The sequence below is a fragment of the Musca domestica genome, unplaced genomic scaffold (genome assembly GCF_030504385.1).
Source record: "Musca domestica strain aabys unplaced genomic scaffold, Musca_domestica.polishedcontigs.V.1.1 12, whole genome shotgun sequence".
NCBI classification, from domain to species: Eukaryota; Metazoa; Arthropoda; class Insecta; order Diptera; family Muscidae; genus Musca; species Musca domestica.
In genome coordinates this window covers 16,520,810-16,532,840 of record NW_026712155.1, presented here as the reverse complement: position 1 = coordinate 16,532,840, position 12,031 = coordinate 16,520,810, and the positions used below count along the sequence as shown (strand labels likewise).

Here is a 12,031-nt window from a genome sequence, read left to right as displayed (position 1 = left end):
CCATAACCAAAATTGGAAGATTGCACAATCAGACTTAGACTCGATCCAAACACTCTGAACTCAACTTCGGCTGTAATTGATAAAATTCAAAGCCTAAGGCAGAGCTTACATTTTGTCTATTTTAAGAATATTTCTGAAGCACATTTTCATAAGAACACCCTGGAGTTGGAGTAAATATTAATATTGAAATCGTGTTGTATTAAAAAAAGACTCTGAAAATTTTTCAGAAAACAGTTTTTCAAGTGCTTCTTGGAGGATTTAAAAAAATATTTAAAAGGACTCTCTAAAGGATTAAAAAATAAAATTTATCAAAGCTATTTGAATAGATTTTTAAATATATTTTTATCAGTCGTTTTGGAGTTTACATTGTGCAGCATTTAGGTATTTTATGTCAAGGACTATCGGAGCTAACGTTTTGCTTTTTTGCAATATTTTTGAAAGGACTCTCAGGGATAGAATCGTGTTTTTTTAAATATTTTTTTTTAAATAATAAAACTGTAATTTTTCTATCTTGACTTTGTAGAATTTATAGGATATGTGATAATTCCGATTTTCAAGGAAATATTCTGATGTTTGAAGATTTTGCCTAATGTTCAGGGTCAGGTCTATGAGTTTGACCTATGAAGTTCCAAGGAATAATTTTTTTTTTTTGCATTTATTAATCAGTGATCACCATTCAAGTTCTAACGACTATTCTGGCATTATTTTCTTATGTTAATCCGAAAATTTTGTCACATTTATATTGATGTATTTTTTACCCCGTTTACTTACCCCGTTCTGGCGAAATTAGTCCAAAATGTTATGACCGCCTCCGACAGAGCAATTTCCGATTTGGTATAGTTTTGTGGAAAATGACTAAAACCATCAACGAGGGGTGCACCAAAGATGTACGGCAAATCTTCACCATGCACTGTACCCATGCGCTGTGGGTAGTCGCCATCTTTCGTCTGATAATCGAAAACATAGAAATAACAACGTCCCGATTGGCCAGGATATTGGGTTGAGGCTGATGCTGTACCACCGCCCGATGAGCTGGACATGGGTGGTGGTGAATTGGCAGCAAAAATATCCGCCGTGCGAATGAGAGGGGCGACAAATTGAGCATCTGAGAGGGCAGCTACTGCTGTGTCACGGGTATTGATCGGATGCTGTGAGGCACGATCCCAGTCGGTGTATTCGTTGACAATCTGGAAGAGAGGTGGAGAAAAGGTTTTATTATTTTAGAGGGGGTAAATAATGGAGATAATAGTGAGATTATAATAATTGTGGGTCTCATGCCAATTTTCATATTCTTTTATTCCCCCTTTCAAATATTTTATTCCCCCTTCCAAATGTGCCTTAAAAACTTAATAGTTCCTTGAACTCCATTAAGCCGAAATTAAAAACCTCTTAAAAGTCTACAGCCATATTTTCCACCCATAAAATATATGCACGCAAAAACTTCCTCATATTAATAAAGCTAATTTTTTTCACTTCGTACGGAAAGTTCACGCCCCCCTACAAATGAACACGAACAGCAACAACAACAATATCATATTAACCAAGTTGAAAGGCATTAAGGTTGTAACAAGTTTAATGAAATATTCTTTACAATATTCTTTTTTTTTGTTGTTTTTGATTATCGTAATTTGTACTTTTTTATTATCACCATCATCGAAGCGTATTGTTGCGGTGTGTCTGGAGAGCATATTACTTAAAGCCATCTTTCGAACATTATGTTTGGCTGATGTTTGCTACGCTCTCACATTGTTAACCTGACAATACAAAAGCCAACACCCAAAAACATAACACCTTTGAATGTGGCTGGATACACAGGAGGAAGGAGGAGGAGCAGGAGGCATAAAAGAATAATACGGCAATGATACACCATAACGAATTCACGGGCGTGTAGTATTCAGTTCAGGAATGAAATATTACTGCAACTCCTATATGAAATGAATCGGTATTTTTTTTTGTATTTTATACATATATATAAATATTACACACGCACACACACACACGCATTTCGTTAAGCACACAAAGAAATACTTTAACACAATGGAACGCCAAACAGAAATGTGTGTCTTGTCATTATCATGTCACACACACGGTGGCAGATATACAGATATTTATAATGAAATATGTGGATGGCAACAAAAAATAACTATAAATATTGAAGAGGGTGGTATGGAAATTGAGGGAAGAATATTATTAAAGCATATTTTCAGGAACCAATAGCAGGGGACTTAAAAAAATAAATCAGGGACCTCCTGAAAAATAAAAGGAATTTTTTTAAGAATTTTTTCAAAAATTTTTAGAGAATTTTTTCTAAGGACCTCCTGAATAATGAACTTGCATTTTTTAAAGATTTTTTCCAAGGAACTCCGAAACAAAAAACGTTGATTTTTACAAGAATTATTTTCCAAGGACATTCAGAACAAAAATAGGTAATTTTTAGCAATAATCGTGGATTTTTTAAAGATTTTTTTCCAAGGACCTCCTGAACAATAAACGTGGAATTTTTAAAGATTTTTTTCCATGGAGTTCCTGAACAATGAACGTGGATGTTTTAAAACAAAATTCCAAGGACCTTATGAACAATAAACGTGGATTTAAAAAAAAATGCAACGACCTTCTGAATAATGAACGTGGATTTTTAAAGAATTTTTTCTAAGGACTTTCTGAACAATAAACTTGGATTTTTTTAAGAATTTTTTCTAAGGACCTCCTGACCAATAAACGTGGATATTTTAAAGAATTTTCTCCAAGGACACCTTGAACAATAAACGTGGAATTTTTAAAGATTTTTTCCAAGGACCCCTTGAACAACAAACGTGGTTTTTTAAAGATTTTTTTTAGCACCTCCAGAATAAAAAATTGGATATTTTAAATATTATTTTTTTCAAGGAACTCCTAAACGATAAACGTGTATATTTTAAAAAATGTTTGCTACAGACGAAGAGACCAGTGAACGTGGATTTTTTAAAGAATCGCTTCCATAGACAAAGAGACAAATAATGTGTTTTTTTTTTAAAGAATTGTTTCCGAGGACAGCCTGAAATGTGGAATTTTTGAGGGATTTTTTAAGGATAAACAGACGAATAAACGTTGATATTTTCAAATAACTTTTTCCAAGGACCTCCTGAATAATTAACGTGATTTTTTTAAAGAATTTTTTTCCAATAACAATAAAAGTGGATTTTTTAAAGAATTTTTGCAATGAACTCCTCGACAATATGCGTATATTTTTTTACAGAGTTTTTTCCGAAGACAAAGGGACCATTAGTCTGTAGTCCTTGATAAATATTTTCTTAAAAACCATGTTTACTCATCTGTTGGTTTACCGATCTTTTGGCCCTTATATAATATGGATTTTTAAGGAAGGTTTACTGGACTATAAATTTTTTTTTAAATATCCAGGTTTTTTGGTCTTTTGATCCTTGAAAAATATTCTTTACAAATTCCTCGTTCGTCGGTCTGTTGATCCTTGAAAAATATTCCTCAAAAAATCCACGTTTCTGTTGGTCCTTGACAAATATTCTTTGAAAAAATGCACGTTTCTGTTGGTCCTTGAAAAATATTCTTTGAAAAATCTACGTTTCTGTTGGTCCTTGAAAAAGTATTGGTCCTTGAAAAAATATTCTTTAAAAAATCCACGTTTCTATTGGTCCTTGAAAAAATATTCTTTAAAAAATCCACGTTTCTATTGGTCCTTGAGAAAATATTTTTTAAAAAATCCACGTTTCTGTTGGTCCTTGAAAAAATATTCTTTAAAAATCCACGTTTCTATTGGTCCTTGAAAAAATATTCTTTAAAAATCCACGTTTTTGTTGGTCCTTGAAAAAATATTCTTTAAAACATCCTCGTTTCTGTTGGTCCTTGAAAAATATTCTTTGAAAAATTCCACGTCTCTGTTGGTCCTTGGAAAATATTCATTGAAAAAATTCACGTCTCTGTTGGTCCTTGAAAAATATTCTTTGAAAAAATCCACGTCTGTGTAGGTCCTTGAAAAAATATTCTTTAAAAAATCCAGGTTTATTTTTCTGTTGATCCTTGAAAATATTCCTTAAAAAATTCACGTTTATTGATCCTTGAAAATATTCCTTAAAAAATTCACGTTTATTGATCCTTGAAAATATTCCTTAAAAAATCCACGTTTATTGATCCTTGAAAATATTCCTTAAAAAATCCACGTTTATTGATCCTTGAAAATATTCCTTAAAAAATCCACGTTTATTGATCCTTGAAAATATTCCTTAAAAAATCCACGTTTATTGATCCTTGAAAATATTCCTAAAAAAATCCACGTTTATTGATCCGTGAAAATATTCTTTAAAAAATCCACGTTTATTGGTCCTTGAAAAATATTCTTAAAAAAATCCATCTGTTGATCCTTGAAATATATTCTTCAAAAAATCCAAGTTAATTAGTTCTTTGATCCTTGAAAAATACTCTTTAAAAAATCCACGTTTATTGGCCTTCTCCCACTCTTTGCCTCTTTTCATTGTCTTGCTGATTACACCATGTCATAGCTGGCAACGATTACTTTAAATGCCATCATAAAAGTTGTTCATCATCCATTTATTTGCTGAGATTCGACAATGATGCGTACATACATATGGACGTGTCGCAGTCGTTGGCGTGTCGTGTCGTGTCGTCGGGTGTCTGCAGCGTATGTTCTTAAGTGTGCGTATATTTTTTTTGCCACTAATAAGCTTTTCCGCTTGCTACATAAAATAAAATACATATTACTTTGAGCCAACCAACCATCAATGAGTGGTAATGTTTTTGTGGGCGGAAGGACAGACGGACGGATGGATGGTAGTTCGGCTGGCTTGATGGCTTCCACATTTATACAGTTTGCTGGGTTATTATAACAATTGCGTAAATTTTCGTTTTTAAGCTAAAATTATGGACACGAAGCAACTAAAGGTTTATTTGTGTGGCGACGTGTTATTGTGTACATACATGGATGTGAATGTGTGCGTGGGAGTGTTTTTTTTTTGAATCGTTTCCTAACTACCACCAGTCTTTTAGGCCTCAAAAGTAGGCATGCTGTATATTAGTGTTGATTAGTATATATAAATGTGGCTAAGTATGAGTAAGTGCCTTTAAACTCATTCATTCATACATAGGCATATTATTCTCTCTCCCTTCCCTCTTCGGTGTTCTCTCTCACATTTTTGTGTGCTAGTCTGTCTGTTTGTAATTGTAGTGTACGAAATGACTTTAGTCAACATAAAGTAGGGTATTATGTAGCATTTCCAAGGTTGTGCATGAATTGTTTATGTTAGTGCTTTCCACTAACACCATCTCATCATTCCCATACGCAAAATACCCTTTATAGGCTTACATTAGCCGTCGTTAAAGGAGGGAGTGGGGCGAGGAGGAGAAGGAGCAATGCGGGTCTTACAGGCTTAAGTGCTGCATGCGTGTATGTCTTAAAGTAGCTTAATTTTGGCAATTCATGTTAATTTCTCAACGAGTATTTATGTGAATCACTCACACATACACACACACAAATTGCGCGGCATACACTCACACATACGTGAATAGCATAGACACAGACCATGGCAATTTAAATGGAATGAATTGCGTAGCCAAAAATTGAAGTTAAATATTTTTCACGTACGCACACAAACAAACAAACGCATGGCATGGGTACTCACACAAACAAGGTAATTCTGACACACACATACATATTTATTAACCAAATGCATATAAAGGCAATTAAAGTCAATTGACTGTAAATCACGGTAATACCGCTGCTTGTTGAGCAGGTGTTTGGATAAAGAAAACAACAGCAATAACTTGGCAGATTATTTAGAAATCCAGGAGAAGAAAGGTTTTTGCATTTAAAACTCAAGAAAGCAAACGTAGATGTTTTAAAAAAGATTTTTTTACATAATATTTGTTCAAGGACCAACAGAAACGTGGATTTTTTAAAAAAATATTTTTGCAAGGACCAAAAGAAACGTGGATTTTTTAAAGAAGATTTTTTCAAATACCAATAGAGACGTGGATTTTTAAAGAAGATTTCTTCAAGGACCAACAGAAACGTGGATTTAAAAAAAAATATTTTTTTAAGGACCAACAGCAACGTGGATTTTTACAAAAATATTTTTTCAAGGACCAATAGCAACGTGGATTTAAAAAAAAAATATTTCTTCAAGGACCAACAGCAACGTGGATTTAAAAAAAAATATTTTTTCAAGGACCAACAGAAACGTGGATTTTTAAAAAAAAATATTTTTTTAAGGAACAACAGCAACGTGGATTTTTTAAAGAATATTTTTTCAAGGACCAACAGAAACGTGGATTTTTTAAAGAATATTTTTTCAAGGAACAACAGAAATCTGGATTTTTTTAAGAATAATTTTTTAAGGAACAACAGAAACTTGGATTTTTTAAAAAATAATTTTTCAAGGAACAACGGAAACGTGGATTTTTTAAAGAATAATTTTTCGAGAAACAACAGAAACTTGCATTTTTTAAAGAAAAATTTTCAAGGACCGAAGGGAACGTGGGTTTTTAAAGAAAAATTTTCAAGGACCGAAGGGAACGTGGGTTTTTAATGGTTATTTTCAAAGACCAACAGGATTTTTTAAAAAATATTTTTTCATGGGCCAACAGCAACATGGATTTTTAAAAAAATATTTTTTCATGGACCAACAGCAACGTGGATTTTTAAAAAAATATTTTTTCAAGGACCAAAGGTTTAATGAACTTGGATTTTTAAAAAAATATTATTTCAAGGTCCCAAGGATCAATGAACTTGGATTTTTTAAAGAATATTTTTTCCATCTGCATTTCTTTAAATATTCTAAAAACACGCAAACTTTTTTTTTCATATTTTAAATAACTCTTAACCAGTTATCAAAATTAACATGAGTCTTTGAAAATTGCCTTTTGATTTTAATAAATCTCCCAAATTATCTGAGCAAATAAAATTAACAACCAAAACCCTCACTACCCTCCCCACCTACTTGCAACGCAAATAATTTAGGGGGAGAAACAAAAGCCGCTAAAAGCATTTTTACAATTAACTGCACATTTAGACACTTGAGCTTAAAATCACAACAACTATGTATTGTTGTTGTTATCTAAGCAAGGACAACACAAACAACCAGCAACCAATTATTGAATGAATAAGCAAGGATTCGGCAAACAATAAAACAAAAAAGCCAACAAACAAACGACAAAACTGAAAAACATAATTTTTCAATTCTCACATTTCAAAAGCAGCACGACGAGGAGCATTCATTTCGTTTAAGTGGCCTTCTTCGGTGGGGATGATAGTGTCGATGCTGCCACCGCCGCTGAGCATTAGCACAACGTTTTACATCCTTTATTTTGCAAATGTCCTTGTTAAAGACAAACAACAATTGTTGTATTAGTGTTAGTGCCTGGCGACAGCGACTGAAGCTGCGACGATTGTGAAAAATTAGTGGCAACCCGTTTGGAAACTAAAAATGGAAATGACAGTTGAACGAATACAAAAGGAAAGCGACGAAGAAGCAGAAGACGATGGCGACGATGAAGAGAATTTGAACAAAAAGAAACCGGAAATATACTACGCTCACAGTTAAAAGCACTTAAATGAAATTATTGTTTTCTAAACACACAGCCTCACACATTCATGGGCAAAGCCGTAGAATTTACAACAACAGCAAAAACATTGAAAGGATATTTTAACAACAACAAAAGGAAACCGTAGCATTTACACTTGTGCTGCTTGTGTCTTTGCCATTTGTGTTCATTCAAGTATTCAGTATTTCCACTCAGTTGGTCGTCTATGGCGTCAATTTTTCTATTATTTTTTCGAAAAAAAGGTTAGGAATATTGGCAATGGTTTAGAATACTTTTCAAACTGAAAATATCTTTTTCATTTAGAATTTCTGAGTTAAAATCTGATCCAGAAGTTACATAAAACATAAATCGGTTCGGAATCATCCAAGCCCTTGACTTTTTTTTTGAAATTCATCCATATTCTCTGAAAACAAAATATATTTAATATTACTGGTAGCCCCTAAAAATTCACGAAAAAATATTCCTTGACTAAGAGGAACAAAAAATCAATTAATGTGGATTTTTTTCCAAAGACCAAGAGAATTGTGAATTTTTTTTAGAATATTTTTTCAAGGATCGACAGTAATGTGGACTTTTTTAAGAATGTTTTTTCAAGGACCAACAGAAATGTGGATTTGTAAACAGCATTTTTTCAAGGACCAACAGAAACGTGAATTTTTTAAAGAATATTTTTCCAAGGACCAACAGAAACGTGGATTTTTTAAAGAATATATTTCCAAGGATCAACAGAAACATGGATTTTTTAAAGAATATTTTTCCAAGGACCGACAGAAACGTGGATTTTTTTAAAGAGTATTTTTCAAAGGACCAACAGAAACGTGGATTTTTTTAAAAAATATTTTTTCAAGGACCATAAGACCAGTAAACGTGGATTTTTTAAAGAATATTTTTTCAAGGACCATAAGACCAGTAAACGTGGATTTTTTAAAGAATATTTTTTCAAGGACCAACAGAACAATAAACGTAGATTTTTTAAAGAATATTTTTTTAAGGACTAAAAGACCTATAAATGTGGATTTTTTAAAGAATTTTTTTTTAAGGACCAAAAGACCAATAAACGTGGATTTTTTAAAGAATATTTTGTTAAGGACCAAAAGACCTATAAATGTGGATTTTTTAAAGAATATTTTTTTAAGGACCAAAAGACCAATAAACGTGGATTTTTTAAAGAATATTTTTTTAAGGACCAAAAGACCTATAAATGTGGATTTTTTAAAGAATATTTTTTTAAGGACCAAAAGACCAATAAACGTGGATTTTTTAAAGAATATTTTTTCAAGGACTAAAAGACTAGTAAACGTGGATTTTTTTAAAGAATATTTTTCCTATGACCAAAAGACCAGTAAACGTGGATTTTTTAAAGAATATTTTTCCAAGGACCATAAGACCAGTAAACGTGGATTTTTTAAAGAATATTTTTTCAAAGACCAAAAGACCAATAAACTTGGATTTTTTAAAAGAATATTTTTTCAAGGACCAAAAGACCAATAAACTTGGATTTTTTAAAAGAATATTTTTTCAAGGACCAAAAGCCCAATAAACCTGGATTTTTTAAAGAATATTTTTTTTCAAGGACCAAAAGCCCAATAAACCTGGATTTTTTAAAGAATATTTTTTTTCAAGGACCACAAGACCACGTGGATTTTTTAAAGAATATTTTTTCAAGGACCAAAAGACCAATAAACTTGGATTTTTTAAAAGAATATTTTTTCAAGGACCAAAAGACCAATAAACGTAGATTTTTTAAAGAATATTTTTCCAAGGACCAAAAGACCAATAAACGTAGATTTTTTAAAGAATATTTTTCCAAGGACCAAAAGACCGGTAAACGTGGATATAAAAAAAAATATTAAAAATTTTTTTTTGTACACACCAGGCAGACAAACATCCTTAGATTGGCTACAAATGTCCTGAAACAAATTTGGTCCAAACAAACCTGGTGTCTAAAATTGTTATTTCGATGAGGCACGTTTTGCTCGTATCAAATGATGTATACCCACTGTAGCCACAGGGCTAAAGGTATAAAAATCCTCTTTTTACAAAAATCCATGCTAAAATTCTAAATTAATTAAATCTACGTTTTAATGGTTGATGATCGTTGATAACAATTTCTAAAAAATCCATATTTCGAGGTTCCATATTCCAAATAATTAATTTTAATTTAAAAGGATTAAGGATATGAAAAAATTATAAAGAATTAATTTGCTTGTACAATTGATGTTCTGATATTCAAAATTTTGGGGGAAATTCTCTAAAGTCTTCTTTTTTTACGATTATTGATCTTTGCAAAAAATTTAGAAATGGATCACATTTTGGGGTTGGATGATTTATGAAAATGTCACATTCGAACGGTCCTTACTAGAGTACCCCCAAAAAATTCAACGTTTTAGGTTTGTGGTCCTTTGTAAAAATCCTTTACGCCCTACTTTTTTAAGTGTTATTAAATTTTAAAAAAATCTCAAAAATCCACATGTGGAAGTTCGCTAATCCTCGAATAAATTTTAGAACATCTTTATGTTAGTGGAAATCCGTTAGAAAATTCCATGAAAAACACGATTTGTCATTCGAGGATCCCTAAACAGTCTATTATAGAAAACCTATCCTTTAAATAGTCATTTGAAATGTCCACATTGGATTGGTCACCTTCCGCATCTTTTTGGAATCCTAAAATTTAATGCCGGTTTTATAAATATTTTATTTTCGCATGTGTTTTTTCCTCTTCTCGCCATATGGCTTAAATCTTTAAATCTTTGGTTAAATGCTGCCATGATAATGTGGCTTAAACCATGCTGATGCTGTGGTGGTGATGGTGGCGGCGGTACTGTTGACGATAATGATTTTTCATGTTGTTAACGGATTTCTGTTGTTAAACTGATTGATTTTTCAAAATTAATTGTGAGAAAGAAATGAAAAAAAAAAAAAAAAAATACACGACGCTGTATAAAATCCAGCCATCCATCCATCCAGCCATTCATTGTTAACAAAAATACCTCAAACACTTGAAACCTTTTAACAATGGATTTACAGGGGCAAAAAAATAAACTAGCACACACACGCACACACTCAAGTACATATACAAATAAACACACACACATATACAATTTAAGCATGCATTGATGATCGAGCGGATTCGCGGAAAAAATTGTTTTTGTTCGATTCAAAGCTATTAAAGTAAATGATTACTAAATAGTTTAATCTCATGACGATTCGGGTGTTACCGTGGTGTTATACAAAGACAGTGGGACCTCCTGACAAATGTCCATAGGAACATTCAGAGATTTTTCAAGGAATTTGAAAAATATTATTTGATTGCAGATATTTCCATCTCTGCATGAAAAATAATTTATTGCTTCAAAAATAAACAGAACATCTCGTAATGTAGGTTCCACTGTATATTCTTCACCCATCACCCATATGCATGTATGTTCCACATCCACTTTGGCTTTAAATAATCATCATTACTTTACATATCAGCTCGCTTGTTCAATATTATGGAATATTCTGCCAGTGTACGGGTGCTGTCCACGCTCTCATGTATGCAGAACGTAAATGTTGGTAATCCGCCTGTTTGTCTGGCGTGTGTGTGTTCAAGTGCAAGTGTGAGTGGTTGGTGACAACTATGGCCTGGTTAAACACAAATGTACAACACACACAAATATACACTTTGGCAATTTGCACACACACACATATGCACACCCACACACACTAATAAATAGACCTTTCTTTCGCCACTGGCCCATAAACATGGCATAAGCTTTTCACTCTATTTGCGGGTATTTTAGGGGTTCAATAGTCGTGTTTGTTTTTTTTTTTTTTGTAGTTGAATTATTATTGTAGTTGTTGGACTTTGTGTGTGTGTGTGTGTGTTATAGTATTATTTACGAGCATAAATAAAAATCGTTTATTTAATGATATAAATCTGATTTTTCTCTCTATCTCTCTCTTCGGGTTTCCAAATAACCTTTTGCTGGTATTTATGTTTGTATGTGTGATGAATGGCTAGCTGATATGAATTGTGTGCTTGTGTGAGTGCAATGTTTTCGTATTTGTGAAAATATTCCATTTGTTCAATTTATAACAGGAATTTCGTCATGTGTATATTTTGTAGATTTTAGGTTGTGGGAAGAGATGTATAAATTTGTGTATTGCAATTTATGAGTGTTTGATTTGCTTTATTTTTTTCCAACATACTCACTGAACCTACTCTTTGTTCTGTTGGAAGAAACAAGTAAAAAACTGTAAGTTCGGCCGGTCAGATCTCTGATTACACTCCACCATTTGGAACGAATTTGGCAATTTTCGAGAAAACAAAATCCGTTAAAAATGCTATTAAAATCTTAAAATACCGAATGGGAGATACCATTATATAGGGGCTATACCAAAACATGGACCTGCACGGACAGTTTTCTGTCACAGGCTGTAGTATCCTTTACGTATTGCAAATACCAAATTCTAAACATTT

General features: G+C 32.4%; 1 protein-coding gene across 2 annotated transcripts in view; it reads right to left on the bottom strand.

The window, feature by feature from the left end:
• Positions 1–12,031, bottom strand: part of LOC101894115 (uncharacterized) — a 281,643-nt gene that overhangs the window by 179,781 nt on the left and 89,831 nt on the right. For both annotated transcript variants that reach the window (XM_059118333.1, XM_059118332.1), the window contains exon 7: positions 772–1,187. In XM_059118333.1, the coding sequence (XP_058974316.1) occupies positions 772–1,187 (416 nt within the window). The remainder of the gene's footprint in view (positions 1–771; positions 1,188–12,031) is intronic.